Raw genomic sequence first — 15802 nt, forward strand, 5'->3', positions numbered from 1 at the left:
AGAATATTTTATAAAGTAGGCCTTCATTCATTAACTAAAATTCTTCTACTAGACTATAAATATTAGGGTTATGTACTAACCATTGGGATAATGTATTTTTTTTTAAGTTTCTGGTTTTGTTTTCTTTTTTTAAAGATTTTATTTATTAGACTGAGAGACAGAGAGGAAGTGAGTACAAGCAGGCAGAGAAAGATGCAGACTTCCTCCTGAGCAGGGAGCCCGATGTGGGACTCGATATCAAGATGCTGGGATCATGACTTGAGCCAAAGGCAAACTCATAACTGACTGAGCCACCCAGGTGTCCCGGGGTAATGTATTTTTTTTTTTAAGATTTTATTTATTTATTTGACAGACAGATTATAGTAGGCAGAGAGAGTGGGGGTGGGGAGGGAGAAGCAGGCTCCCTGCTGAGCAGAGAACGGATATGGGTCTTGATCCCAGGACCCTGGGATCATGACCTGAGCTGAAGGCAAAGGCTTTAACCCACTGAGCCACCCAGGTACCCCTGGGGTAATGCATTTTTAAATTAAGTTTATGCATATACATATTAGAATTTACAGAATTTATTTTCATATATTCATTGATTTTTCATTTTTTATCTCTTCTGATCTTGAGTGGAAAAAAAAAAAAAAACCACTCATTGTATTTTATTTTTTTTTCCTAGAAATGAACTGCTACTCAGGTTATTGATTTATGGAAGAGAATTCCTTTCCTCTGGTCCCAATACGGTTCTCTGTCATAGTTGACATGGGATTTTTATACTATCCCTGATGTGCTTGACATTCTGTTAGACACTTGGTCTCTTTTGCAATTGTTTAACTTCAATTTATTCTACATATCCCTCAGTGAGGTGAATCACCTTTGGTGATTGGAATAGCATCCCTAATAGTAGACCTGAAAAAGCTTTTTGTAAGGGCCCTGAGGAGGCAGTGGCTTCTTCCCTGTGGACTTTTCATCTAGAAAGAGATATACTCTGTTTACTTGTTTGGAATTGACAGACAGAAAGTAAGAAAGAGGCCTGCTAAACTTGAAAAAGCTCAGGGCATGGCTGGTAATAATTGCTAACACAAAATATGTAGAGCCATTCCAGAGGCTCCAAATTTCCGTTCAGGAAAACTCAGTTTCTAAAGCTATATAGTCTTTCAGTGAGGCCTTAGTGTGGCCATGGGGAAAAAAGGACAAGAAAGCCCTCTCTATATGGCAGCAGGGATTATATGACTGGCTAATCAGTGAGTGTACTGCACGGACAAAGCTAGAATTTATTCCTGCCCCCAGGATTTGGTGTGTGCTAGCAACTGGTTACTTCTGTTTATTTCCCATTCTCTCTGTCCCTGAATGGTGGTTTTCCTTTACTTCATGTATCTTATCTTTTTCTCTGTTGTTCTTTACTGTGGGAGTTGGGACAGATAACTCATCTTTTAAGCTAATGAGTGTTAAGCCATGAGGAGCAACCATGTCTGAGCCTGTTAGGGATGATGATATCACCAGATGTGATTATAGGATGAGGCTCTAAGGTAGGTTCTTTTAGGGAAGGAATAAACGCATGCCACCCAAAATGTATAAATGGGAGGAATGGTGTAATAGATGTTGGACAGCCAAAAAGATGAACTATTCTTAATTTTCTCTACTAGAGATGAGGAAGCTAAATTATGCATAATCCCAGACTCTTTTGCAGCTAAGGGGGCAACCATATGACTCAGTTTGGGCCATTATGATATAAATAGTTGGGCCTACGTTAATATTCTGGAAAAGCTTTTATTTTATTATTATTATTATTTTTATTTTTTCAAGAGTTTATTTATTTATTTATAGAAAGAGCAAGAGAGCACAAGCAGGCAGAACAGTAGAGAGGGAAAAGCAGACTCCCCACTGTGCAGAGAGCCCTATGTGCTGCTCAATTCCAGGACCCTGAGATCATGACCTGAGCAGAAAGCAAATGCCTAACCTGCTGAGCCACCCGGGCACCTCTCTGGAAAGCCTTTTAAAAGGACAGAATCAGCCAGAACAATCCATCAGCTTCAGCTTCAGCTTCAGATTCCTTTATCCTTTTGTTTTTCCTGCTAAGATGGGGATATCCTATATAGGCTTTAGAAACAACATAAACGTACAGATGAAAGCCATCCATAATGAATGGCAGAGAAGCCTTGATCCTTGAGGGTGTACCAAAGTATTTGCCCTTTGCTGCCTATCTACGACCTTCTTATTGATAAGAAAATAAAACACCTACAAAGTAAAGCTATTCTTAGCTGGTTTCTCTTCAGCTCTTTTCTTTTTATGCTTATAGAGACTCATTCCTCAGCCAAATGATTTTCTTCTCAATACTTTGAGGTTGGCAAGAACCGTAATAGCCAATATTCTTAATCCAGAGCAATCCAGTAGCAATCCCAGGAGACAGACCAAACATAAAGATTCAGAATAAGAGAGGTTTTCTTCAACTTGATTCTCTAACACCTAGCACAGTACCTGACACTTAGCATGTAATAAAAATGTTTATTGATATTATTTATTATATTTCTCAAGAGACTGTTTTGTAATGACACACCACTTAAAGCAAGTGTTAGAATTTATAGAAGTTTCAGTAACCAACTTTGAATTTAATGAATAACAACATTCATTGAATAATTAACATTTATTTACTTCTTGGTATAACTAAGCACCATCCTAAATTCTTTATGTATTTTTTTAAATTAATTCTGACAGACGTCCTTAGTCCCATTACCCAAGTATTATTATTAGAGAGCTTAAGAGATATTTAAATAACTTAGCCAAGGCCACACATCCGGGTGGTATCAGAGCCGAAATTCAAGGCCAAGTTTCTCTCTCTCCAAACCTACACTCTTAACCACTATGTATTACTAAAATATTCTAAATCTGCTCTCCTCAAAGAAACATTTCCTTTGATCCCTAAAAACTCTTTTTGACAGAACAGCAAGTATACAGAAAATTTTAGTCTGTGTTAATGGTTATACATTATTAATCAATTACCACTTACTGGATGATTTATTGTTTGATTCTTCTTAGTTGACAAATCAGTTGAATTTTTCATATGCACACACTGGAATAAGTTAGCTAGAGTGATTCCCTTGGAGAGCTTCATGTTCATTCCTGGTTGCTATTGAGAACCCAGATTATTTGTTGCATTTTTGCTTTAAAATCCTGGAGTCTTTAAAATGTAGCACCACGACCTAAATTGTAGGATATTGATAAGAACAAGGATGCAGGAGGCGATTCAGTAGATACTTAAATGACAAAAAATACGGTGCAAGTTTCACACACCCTGCAGACTGCAGGTTTATATGATAATAAATTATAGTTATCACCAGGACAAAAGGGGAAAAAAAGGCCATGAAATCCAATAGCTCAGTGAGAAATTTGCTAATACAGGTGGTCAAGCTTGTTCCATTTCATTGTCAAAGGGAGGCTATTTATTTGCTTCTGGGTAGTTAAATTACAGAGCTATTTACTGCTGAAAGTTTTCTAAGTACACAGATGTGGACCTAAAGCTCTGGGTTTTAGATTCAAAGTCTGTGAGAAGAAAAAGAAGAAGAATTTACTCCACAGACAACATAACTGATAAGGTAGAAATCTTTCAGCAACTCCAGAAATAAACTAAGTGCCTGCAAACATTTCAGTTGGAATCTCCTTACATTGTACATTGTGCAGTGTATGCTGGGCATGTGCTAAGGATAAAAATGCTGCGTATAATGAATAACAGTTTTTAGAAGCTCTTTAAATATATTTCCTTTGATTACCTCCTATTTAGGTGAGAGGTCAGTGATTGGTGTACATGTTACTTGTGTGAGTGTGTGTGTGTGTATGTGTGTGTATGAGAGAGTGAGATGGACAGAGATTCCTTGTGTACCAGAATGCTCAGACACAGAGAAAAAAGAGTCATAATCGCTCCTCAGTAGTTTTAAAATCAATGCCAACTTTCTTTGCCTGTTGTGCAAGATGATAGTGATTTTAACCCAACAAGTAAAACTACATATATATTATTTTTTTCTCAGAACATTTGAAACAGTTGAGATTGCATACTCTGTATTCATGATTTTCAAACTACCACAACCTAGCAATTTCCAAAACTTGTTAGTCCATCAATAAAATAAATCAAAGATATTCTAATAATAATTTTTATAAGCATTTTTATGATGATTTTCCTGTCAGTTGTCTTTCAATCGAATTTCAAATTTTGTATTTTGCATGTACTGAGCAACTATGTTTTACCATTTGTTTCCTGGGCATAATGCCTGCTTAAATTGCCAGGTAACTTGACTCTTTTGCCAAGTGACCTTTAAACCAAGACATGTAGGTAATCTCCTTATTAATTACAAATGTTAACTTCATCATTCTTAGTTCATGACCAAATTCAAAGCTTCCAGGCACAGTCTTGATGAGGAATGCATTACATAGCTGAAAGAATTCAAATTCTAATATATAGAGCCTTGAAAAACAACCAATGTATCATAAAGGGCAATGAGTTCACCGAAGTAATCTTTGTGGGAAGTGACCCACAACCAAAGATTAACAGATATGAGTGGTATCAGCTTGCTAAAAGACACTGAAGATGAAGAAAACCAAACATCCCACCTCTGGCTGTCTCAGGTTGAAATTGGAAAATATTGTCAGGGAATGTTTGCAACCATAACAAAATTCAAATGACTGAAGGTTTGATGACTTGGTTGCTATATCACTCAGTTCTTAGGGGAATAGTTAAGGGTAAGAGTATACATGAAGATGGCCCAAATGCATTAGGTCTGAATTTCAAGATCTGTTGGCTCTTATACTTAACTTTTGAGAATCCAGAGACAAACAAATTTAGTAAGAGTAATGAGAAAATTATTTAAAAATATATTTGCATGTGGTCAAATCCAAAATGACCATTAATTTAAAGCAGAAATGTATCAAGCACCTACATGCCATAAACGTTTTTCTTAGACTTTTTATTTGAAACTAATCATACATTTATATCACATTGCAAAGCTAGCATAAAGAGATCACATGTACCCTTCACCCAGTTTCCTCAAAGTTTGGATCTTACGTAATTATAGTAAAATATAAACACCAGGAAGTTGATACTGATATGCATGTATAGTTCCACACCATTTTATCACATGTGTAGATTCTTGTAACCACCACTGCAGTCAAAATTCAAAACTATTTAAAATGCTCTTATTTATTTTCTTTAATATAAAAATGCATTATGACTTCAGATAGAAAGCTCTGAACTACTTGTACTGCATAACAACAAATGAGTATTGGAAGTAATTAATATCAAGGAGATTATCACCTAGTAAAACTATCTGTAAAGGCCAAAGTGAAATTCTATCAATATAGACAATGTACAACTTTTGGTTAAGCTCATTTTCCTGCATAAATCACACAACCTCATTATTCAGCTTTCATCTCTCCCCAACATGAGAGTGAACAGTTTTGGAGCACAGTTTACCAATGAAAACTTGCTGAGAATCAGACTACTCCCAAACAGTTTACTTGTGAAAGCCCTAGATACACATAGACACACACACTCTTTTCAGGCATAACAGAGCGCTTCACAAGTGCCCTTAAAGCGCTAATGAGTTCACCAAAACAAAAGAGCTTATTAATAAATATACACAGAAATATACACAGAAAACAATGAAATAAACCAGCCAGGTTCTTCCAAGCCAAAGCTATTAGAAGGTTTCTTGTTTTCCCTACCAAGTAAATATAATCCAAATCATTGCAATCTCCAATTCTGATTCTGCTCACAATAATGGAGAAATATAAGATCACAAAAGAAAAAATATCTGAACCCCAGTCTTACCTTGGCCATCTGTGCCTGCACGCCATTTGCCTTGAGAGATGCTACTGCTTTCTGTGCAGCTGCAGGACTGTCAAAATCTACGAAACCATAACCTGTGAAAACACAAAAGCGCTTGTTAGTACCACATCTCTCTCCTACCAATGGAAGGGGTGTTTGCAGTCACACTTGCATTCATAACTCTTGGAATAACTGTGAAGGTTCTCAACTGATTGGCCTTAACATGTCAAGAAAGATACTGCAATATCATTAAATACAAAATTGTAATTCTCTTATTTATCTGGAGATTGCTTTGGAGATTGGGTATGCAGTTAGTGATCTGATTTGGGCTAATTTGATCAGTAAGGTAATATATTATTTAATCAGGATCTTCTTTCTTTGGTGAATTTGCTACAAAAAATGAGGAGCACAAAATGCTGAAAAATACAGAGAAGTCTATGTCTAAAGTTAATTTTCAAAACTTTAAAAAAAAAAAAAAACTGATGTTAGAGGAACAAGATGGTGGAGGAGTAGGAGACCTAAATATCATCAGGTCCCAGGACTTCAGCTAGATAGTTATCAACCATTCTGAACACCTAACGACTCAATAGGAAATCGAAGGGAAGATGAGCAATTCTAGAAACAGAAAAGCAACCACTTTCTGGAAGGTAGGGCATGCAGAGAAGTGAATCCGAGGCAATATACAGGAAGATAGACTGCAGGGGAGGGCCCAGCTCCCAGCAAGCAGTAGAACAGTGGAGCACAAAATTGGAACTTTCAGAAGTTTCCTCTGCTGAGGGATGTCTCTCCAGTGGCTAAGCAGGGGGTGGAATCCTCACTGGGACAGTGTGGTCTCAGGACCCATGAGGTCACACAAAGACTGGGGGTGCCTGAGTGTGGCAGGGTTCCAAGGTATTGGAGCAGGAAAGCTGGCTGCAGAGGCAGAGCTAAGGACGGGGCTCTCAGTTCGGGTTATCTTAAACTGTGATCCATGGCACAGTCCGGCCACTGCTCTTTGAGCAGAGACCCCACAAGTGGTAGATCCAGGGAGACCCCTCCTTCCTCCTCTGGGAGGAGTGGCATGGGAGTGCACCACAGGAATTTGTTGGGTTTAAAGACTCCAAAAGGGGCCATGCACCAGAGATAGAAATAATCGGTCACCAGCTAGATAGTACAGAATGTAGCCAGAGACCAGAGTGATGGGAAGGATTGGCTGCTTAACTCTGAGGGAGCAGGGCCCTGAGCTCTTGGCTCATCTAAGCCAGAGATTGGGAGGCCACCATTTTCATTCTCCTCCTCCAAAGATGTATGGAAAGCGTTCAGGGAACAAAAGCTCCCAAGAGCAAACCCAAGCAGATTACTTAGCCTGGCCCCCGGCAAGGGTGGTGCAATTATGCCTCCAGCAAAGACATTTGAGAATCACTGCAACAGGTGCCTCCCCTAGAAGATCAGTTACAGCATCGAGCCAAGACCAAGTTCACCAATCAATGATAACTGCAGAACCCCAGAGCTAGGGAAAGCAACACATAGAACTCATGGCTTTTTCCCCAAGGGTCCTTAGTCTTCCAAAGTTCAATTTTTAAAATTTTCTTTAATTTTTTCTTTCTCTTTTTTATTTTTTTTTGAATTTTTTTCCTTTTTTATATTTTAAACATCTTATGTTATCAATACTTTCTTAAATTTCTTTTTTAATCTTCATTTTTACATTCATATTCTATCGCTTCATTGTACTTAATCTTATTTTTTGCATATATAGAAGTTTTTCTTTCTTTAAAAGTTTGGGATACAGTTTCTTCTAACAGAGCAAAATATATCCCTAAATCTACTATATAACTTTATTCTAGTCTCCTGCCTGATGGCATTCTCCCTGCCCCCTTTTTTCTTGATTTTTTTCTTTCTTTTTTCAACCAATGTCTTATTTTATCAATTCCTTTTAAAATATATTTTTTTAAATTTTCATCTTTGCAGTCATATTCCATCCCTTCATTGTATTTACCCTTATTTGTGTGTGTGTATATATATATATATATATATATATATATATATTTCTTTAAAATTTTGGGAGACAGTTTCTTCTAACTGACCAAAATATACCCCAAATCTAGTGTATGGCTCTATTTTATTCACCAGCCTGATCATATTTTTTTCTTCTTCTTCTTCTTTTTTCCCCCTTTCTCCCATCCCCTCCATCCCCCTTACCCCCAGTTGCAGGTCTCTTCTAATTCATTTAGCGTGTATATTTCTGTATATTTATCCTTTTAGCATTGTGTTCCCTCATTCATCTGTTCTTCTCTGGACAAAATGACAAAATGGAAAAACTCACCTCAAGGAATAAAAAAGAGCAAGAGGCAGTACTAATTGCCAGGGACCTAATCAATACAGACATTAGTAAAATGTTGGAACTAGAGTTCAGAATGATGCTTATAAAGATATTAGCTGGGCTTGAAAAAAATAGAGGATACTAGAGAATCCCTTTGTGGAGAAATAAAAGAACTAAAATCTAACTAAGTTGAAATTTTTAAAAGACTATAAATGAGATGTAGTAAAAAATGGAAGCTCTTATTGCTAGGATGAATGAGGCAGAAGAGAGAATTGGTGTTATAGAAGATCAAATGATGGAGAGTAAAGAAGCTGAGCAAAAGAGAGACAAATAACTACTGGACCAGGAGGGGAGAATTCAAGAAATAAGTGATACCATAACACAAAAAACTATTAGAATAATTAGAATCTCAGAAGAAGAAGACGACAGAGAGAGAGGGACAGAAGGTATATTGGAGCAAATTATAGTAGAGAATTTCCCTAATTTGGCAAAGGTAATAAGCATCAAAATCCAGGAGGCACAGAGAACTCCCCTCAAAATCAATAAAAATAAGGTTAACACCCCATCATCTAATAGTAAAACTTACAAGTCTCAGTGACAAAGAGAAAATTAAGAAAGAAGCTTGGGACAAGAAGTCTGTGACATACAATGGTAGAAATATTAGGCTGACAGCAGACCTATCCACAGAGATCTGGCAGGCCAGAAAGTACTGGCATGATATATTCAGAGCACTAAACGAGAAAAATATGCAGCCAAGAATACTATATCCAGCTTGGTTGTCATTGAAAATAGAAGGAGAGACAAAAAGCTAAAGGAGAGACAAAAACTAAAAGAATTTGCAAATACCAAAACAGCCCTACAGGAAATATTGAAAGGGGTCCTCCAAGCAAAGAGAGAGCCTAAAAGCAACATATAGGAAGAGAGACAATATACAGTCAACAGTCACCTTACAGGCAATACAATGGCAAAAGTTCATATCTTTGAAAAATTACCCTGAATGTAAATGGGCTAAATGTCCCAATCAAAAGACACAAGGTATCAGAATGGATAAGAAAAAACAAAACCCATTAATATACTGTGTGCAAGAGACTAATCTTAGAGCCAAAGACATCTCCAAATTTCAAATAAGGGGGGAAAAGCATTTAACATTCTAATGGACATCAAAAGAAAGCTGAGGTAATAATCCTTATATCAGAAAAATTAGATTTTAAACCAAAGATTATAATATGAGATGTGGAAGGACACTATATCATACTTAAAGTGTCTGTCCAACAAGAAGATCTAACAATTTTAAATATCTATGCCCCTAACATGGGAGCAGCCAATTATCTAAGCCAATTAAAAACAAAATCAAAGAAACACATTGACAATAATACAATAATATTAGCAGACCTTGACACTCCATTCACTAAAATGGACAGATCATCTAAGCAAAAGATCAACAAGGAAATAAAAGCTTTAAATGACACACTAGACCAGATGGACATCACAGGTATATTCAAAGCCTTCTAACCCAAACCAACAGAATGCAGGTTCTTCTCTAGTATGCATGGAACATTCTCCAGAATAGATCATATCCTGGGTAACAAATCAGTTCTCAACTGGTACCAAAAGGTTGGGATCATTCCCTGTGTATTTTCAAACCACAGTGCTTTGAAACTTGAACTCAAGGACAAGAGGAAAGTTAGGACAAACTCAAATACATGAACAGCTATACACCAGAAAATTCCAGACAATCTGGAAGAAACAGATGCATTCCTAGAGAAATGTAAACTACCAAAACTGAACGAGGAAGAAATAGAAAACCTGGACATACCCATAACCAGTAAGGAGATTGAAGCAGTCATCAAAAATCTCCCAACAAACAAGAGCCCAGGGCCAGACGGCTTCCCAGAGGAATTCTACCAAATGTTTAAAGAAAAACTAATACTTATTCCCCTGAAACTGTCCCCAAAAAATAGAAATGGAAGGAAACTTCCAAACTCATTTTATGAGGCTAACATTACCTTGATCCCAAAACCAGGCAAAGACCCCATCAAAATTACAGACCAATATCCCTGATAAACACAGGTGCAAAAATTCTCACCAAAATACTAGCCAATAGGATCCAATAGTACATTAAAGGGATTATTCACCACGACCAAGTCAGATTTATTCCTGGGCCACAAGTTTGGTTCAACATCCTCAAATCAATCATATGATATAATACATTAATAAAAGAACAAGAACCATATGATATTCTCAATAGATGCAGAAAAAGCATTTGACAAAGTACAGCATCCTTTCTTGATCAAAACTCTCACAGTATAGGGATAGAGGGTATATACCTCAATATCATAAAAGCCATCTATGAAAAACCCACAGCAAATATTCTCAGTGGGGAAAAACTGAGAGCTTTTCCCTTAAAGTCAGGAACATGGCAGGGCTATCCACTATCATCACTCTTACTCAACATAGTACTAGAAGTCCTAGCCTCAGCAATCAGACAACAAAAAAGAAGTTAAAGGCATCCAAATCACCAAAGAAGTCAAACACTCACTCCTTGCAGATGATATGAATACTTTAACTGGAAAACCCAAAAGACTCCACTCCAAAACTGCTAGAACTGATATAGGAATTCAGTAAAGTGTCAGGATATAAAATCAATGCACAGAAATCAGTTGCATTTATATACACCAACAAGACAGAAGAAAGAGAAATTAAGGAGTCAATACCATTTACAATTGCACCCCAAACCTTAAGATAGCTAGGAATAAATCTAACCAAAGATCCAAAGAATCTGTACTCAGAAAACTATAAAGTACTCATGAAAGGAATTGAGGAAGACACAAAGAAATGGAAAAACATTCCATGCTCATGGATTGGAAGAACAAATATTGTGAAAATGCCTATGCTACCTAAAGCAATCTATACATTTACTGCAATCCCTATCAAAATCCCATAAACTTTTTTCAAGGAAATGGAACAAATAATTCTAAAATTTATATGGAACCAGAAAAGATCCCACATAGCCAGAGGAATGTTGCAAAAGAAAAGCACATCCGGTGGCATCACAATTCCGGACTTGAAGCTCTATTACAAATCTGTTATCATCAAGACAAACAGACACATAGATCATTGGAACAGAGTAGAGTCCAGAAATGGACCCTCAACTTCATGGTCAACTAATCTTTAACAAAGCAGGAAAGAATGTCCAATGGAAAAAAGTCTCTTCCACAAACTGTGTTGGGAAAATTGGACCGCCACATGCAGAAGAATGAAACTGGATGATTTCCTTGCACCATGCACAAAAATAGACTCAAACTGGATAAAAGACCTCAATATGAAACAGGAATCTATCAAAATCCTTGAGGAGAACACAGGCAGCAACCACTTCGACCTCAGCCATGGCAGCTTCTTCCTAGAAACATCTCCAAAGGCAATGGAAGCAAGGACAAAAATGAACTACTGGGACGCCATCAAGATGAAAATTTTTTGCACAGCAAAGGAAATAGTAAAAAAAACAAAAACAAAAGACAGCCGACAGAATAGAAGATATTTGCAAATGACATATCAGACAAAGGGCTAGTATTCAGAATCTATAAAAAACCTGTCAGACTCAACACCCAAAGAACAAATAATCCAATCAAGAAATGGGCAGAGGACATGAACAGACATTTCTGCAAAGAAGACATCCAGATGGCCAACAGACACATGAAAAAGTGCTCCATATCACTCGGCATCAGGGAAATACAAATCAAAACCACAATGAGATATCACCTCACACCAGTCAGAATGGCTAAAATCAACAAGTCAGGAAATGACAGATGCTGGCGAGGATGTGGAGAAAGGGGAACCCTCCTACACTGTTGGTGGGAATGCAAGCTGGTGCAGCCACTCTGGAAAATAGCATGGAGGTTCCTCAAAATGTTGAAAATAGAACTGCCCTATGACCCAGCAATTGCACTATTGGGTATTTACCCTAAAGATACAAACGTAGTGATCCAAAGGGGCACGTGCACCCGAATGTTTATAGCAGCAATGTCCACAATAGCCAAACTATGGAAAGAACCTAGATGTCCATCAACAGATGAATGGATCAAGAAGATGTGGTATATATACACAATGGAATACTATGCAGCCATCAAAAGAAATGAAATCTTGCCATTTGCGACAACATGGATGGAACTAGAACGTATCATGCTTAGCGAAATAAGTCAAGCAGAGAAAGACAACTATCATATGATCTCCCTGATATGAGGAAGTGGTGATGCAACATGGGGGCTTAAGTGGGTAGGAGAAGAATCAATGAAACAAGATGGGATTGGGAGGGAGACAAACCATAAGTGACTCTTAATCTCACAAAACAAACTGAGGGTTGCTGGGGGGAGGGGGTTTGGGAGAAGGGGGTTGGATTTTGGACATTGGGGAGGGTATGTGCTTTGGTGAGTGCTGTGAAGTTTGTAAACCTGGTGATTCACAGACCTGTACCCCTGGGGATAAAAATATATGTTTATAAAAAATAAAAAATTTAAAAAAAAAAAGAAATGGGCAGAATACATGAACAGACATTTCTGCAGAGAAGACATCCAAATGGCCAATGGACACATGAAAAAGTGCTCAACATCACTAGGCATCAGGGAAATACAAATCAAATCCACAGTGAGGTACCACTTCACACCAGTCAGAATGGCTAAAAAAAAGTCAGTAAACAACAGGTGTTGGCAAGGATGCAGAGAAAGGGGAACCCTCCTACACTCTTGGTGGGAATGCAAGCCGGTACAGTCACTCTGGAAAACAGCATGGAGGTTCCGCAAAAAGTTGAAAATAGAGCAACCCTAGGACCCAGAAATTGCACTACTGGGTATTTATTTGCCCCAAAGATACAAATGTAGTGATCTGAAGGGGCACATATACCCCAATGTTTATAGCAGCAATGGCCACAATAGCCAAACTATAGATAAAGTCTAGATGTCCATCGACAGATGAATGGATAAAGAAGATGTAGTGTGTTTGTGTGTGTGTGTAATGGAATATTATGCAGCTATCAAAAGATGAAATCCTGCCATTTGCAATGACATGGATGGAACTAGAGGGTATTATCCTAAGCAAAATAAGTCAGTGAGAGAGGGACAATTATCATATGATCTCTCTGTTTTGAGGAATTTGAAGAACAAGACAGAGGATCATGAGGAAAGGGAAAGAAAAATAAAACAAAGCAAAACCAAAGAGGGAGATAAGCTTAAGAGACTCTTGGTCCTGCAAACAAACTGAGGGTTGCTGGAATGGTGAGAGGTGGGAGGGATGGGGTGGTGGGATGAAGGACACTGGGGAGGGTATGTGCTATGGTGAGTGCTGTGAATTGTGTAAGAATGATGAATCACAGAACTGTACCCTGAAACAAATAATGCATTATATGTTAATTAAAAAAAGAAAGACCTAATAACGGTGATCCCTTATATAAGCAATGGGTCAAATCATGCCTGCTCCTTAGTCCTTGGTTATTTGCAATTCCCCTGTGTAGGAAAGAATGAGTCAATGAAGATGGGGCATCAGACTCCAGGGATCAGAAGCAGCTTAACCATTTGGGAGCTTGTGAGAAATGCAGAATCCTAAGTGTATTGAGTTGGAAATGTGCATTTCTGGATGATCCCTAGGAGATTCAAATGCCTATTCAAGTTTGAGGAGATGTGAGCCAGAGCAGGTGCTGACCCCTGATTTGAGTAATTCTAGGGAGTTTATTCTAGCTTTTGTGCTGAAGAAAGAGCATTTGTGGGGTAAATATGGGCCAGTTGAATAAAACTTCTCTGTGATGAGGTGAGGGATGGGGGAAAAAAAGCTGATGTTAATAAAAGCCTTGATAGAACTCAGAGTTATCACCAACAACCTCCACGGGGCCTGGAACGCAGTACACATCTGATATACAGATGCACATCAACTGGGTGAATGAATAAATGTTGTGAATGAGAGTTACAGTCTGAAACTAGTTCTCATTCATACCTAAGCTCCTGTTAGTGCACCACAGGACCTCATCTCACTTGGTGATAATGTCTTAGATAAATTATGTTAACTCTTAAGTTATATGTGCTAGAGTAATTAAATAAATACCCAAAACTTCTTTTAAAAATAACAAAAATAGACCCATGTCACTTGTTACTTGAGTGTAATCTGAAGAAGTCACCAGTGTTGCCTATACTGTTCTCTGCCCTTGCTGCCTGTGTGAGTGTGTATACAGAATAAGTCTACAAAAAAAGCTAGAATCAAGGAAGCAGAATTGGTGGAAAGGGGATTCTGCATGCCCATAAATTAGATGAGCTTAGTCTTGGGCTTAGTCTCACTCTAATGTCAGCTGCCAATTATATTTCAAAATAAAAAAGCTCAAGCATGAGTACAAGGGCAGCTTGGCATGGCATGTATAAAAGGCCCATCATATATGCCCTTTCCTCATCTGTCCGTCAGGGATCTACTCTGCGCTCTCACACTTGTTCCTCAGAAGTTTGGAGGTGAGCTACCAAAGCAAACTTACTAACCATGCTCTATGACCCACTCCCATAACCAAAGAAGAGAGCGAGGGAATTCAATTACCAAGTTGTTTCTTTTAATTAACTTTCTAATTTTCTCCCTTCGAATCCCTTCTTCTTTTCCTCCCTCCCAGCATGTTATCCTAAAATGAACTTGTTACACAGCAGTGTACCACAAAGTGCTCTTGAAAAGCTGGGCAGAGAAGCTATGAGGTTTGTGTTTCTCTTCCAAACGGAAGCCTCCTCTGTAAGTCCTGCTAACTCTTCTCTTGCCACAAAATTCAACCTATGTGAGTAATAGGAGTATTACCACCCACTAAGATGAGTCAAATAGGGGAAATAAAAGCAAAACGAGAATGGAGAAAAAGAACAAAATAAATCAAGAAGTAGAGTCGGGGGAACAGAAAGTAAAACTAAAATGTAGATGTTATCTCCTTTGTACCATGTACTATATGCTGGGTGGTTGACATGTTGATCACTGGGGAAACAATGACATCAGGTCTTACTGGCCTTGTGCCCATTCATGGATACAGGAAGAAACAGAGGCTGAAGCAAGGTGGCACAACTAACCCCTAAACTGCAAGCTGCTTAATTGGTGAGTTCAGGATTTGAAGCGAAGTCCTCATAAGCTCTTTCCAAATGCATCACACAACGAACTACTTTATAAGCCTACTTTGCAAACTTCTGTCTGTAGCTCCTGAAGCCAACAGGCACAGTTCTCAGAAATCCCTTTATTCTGAAGTCAGGGCATCGAATAAAACAGTCCCACAAACAGATTCAATGCAGTTCATTCAGTCTGGTTGAATTCTCAGTAGAGCTGGGTAAGTGAGGTTGGACAAGGCACCCCCTCCTGCCTCATGCTTTGGTCAATTATCTTCATCCATTAACATGCTCATTCTTTCATTGAGTAATGAAATTCTATTTAAGACACTTTGCCAGGCACATGGTATATAGGCGTTAAAAAGAGTAATCCTGGGGCGCCTGGGTGACTCAATTGGTTAAGCATCTGCTTTCGGCTCAGGTCATGATCTCAGGGTCCTGGGATCGAGTCCCACATCCAGCTCCCTCCTCATAGGGAGATTGCTTCTTCCTCTCCTCCCTGCTTATGCTCTCTCTTGCTCTCTCTCTCTCTCTCAAACAAATAAAATCTTAAAAAAGAAGAGAATGGTTCCACCTCCCACTCTTATGTGTTTTTAGAGTTGA

At 38.2% G+C, this 15802-nt stretch overlaps 1 protein-coding gene across 12 annotated transcripts in view; it reads right to left on the reverse strand.

Moving 5' to 3' along the window:
* Positions 1–15802, reverse strand: part of RBMS3 (RNA binding motif single stranded interacting protein 3) — a 717162-nt gene that overhangs the window by 416048 nt on the left and 285312 nt on the right. For all 12 annotated transcript variants that reach the window (XM_059162401.1, XM_059162402.1, XM_059162403.1 and 9 more), the window contains one exon: positions 5804–5895. In XM_059162401.1, coding sequence (XP_059018384.1) covers positions 5804–5895 — 92 coding nt within the window. The remainder of the gene's footprint in view (positions 1–5803; positions 5896–15802) is intronic.

Source organism: Mustela lutreola, chromosome 2 (assembly GCF_030435805.1).
Source record: "Mustela lutreola isolate mMusLut2 chromosome 2, mMusLut2.pri, whole genome shotgun sequence".
NCBI classification, from domain to species: Eukaryota; Metazoa; Chordata; class Mammalia; order Carnivora; family Mustelidae; genus Mustela; species Mustela lutreola.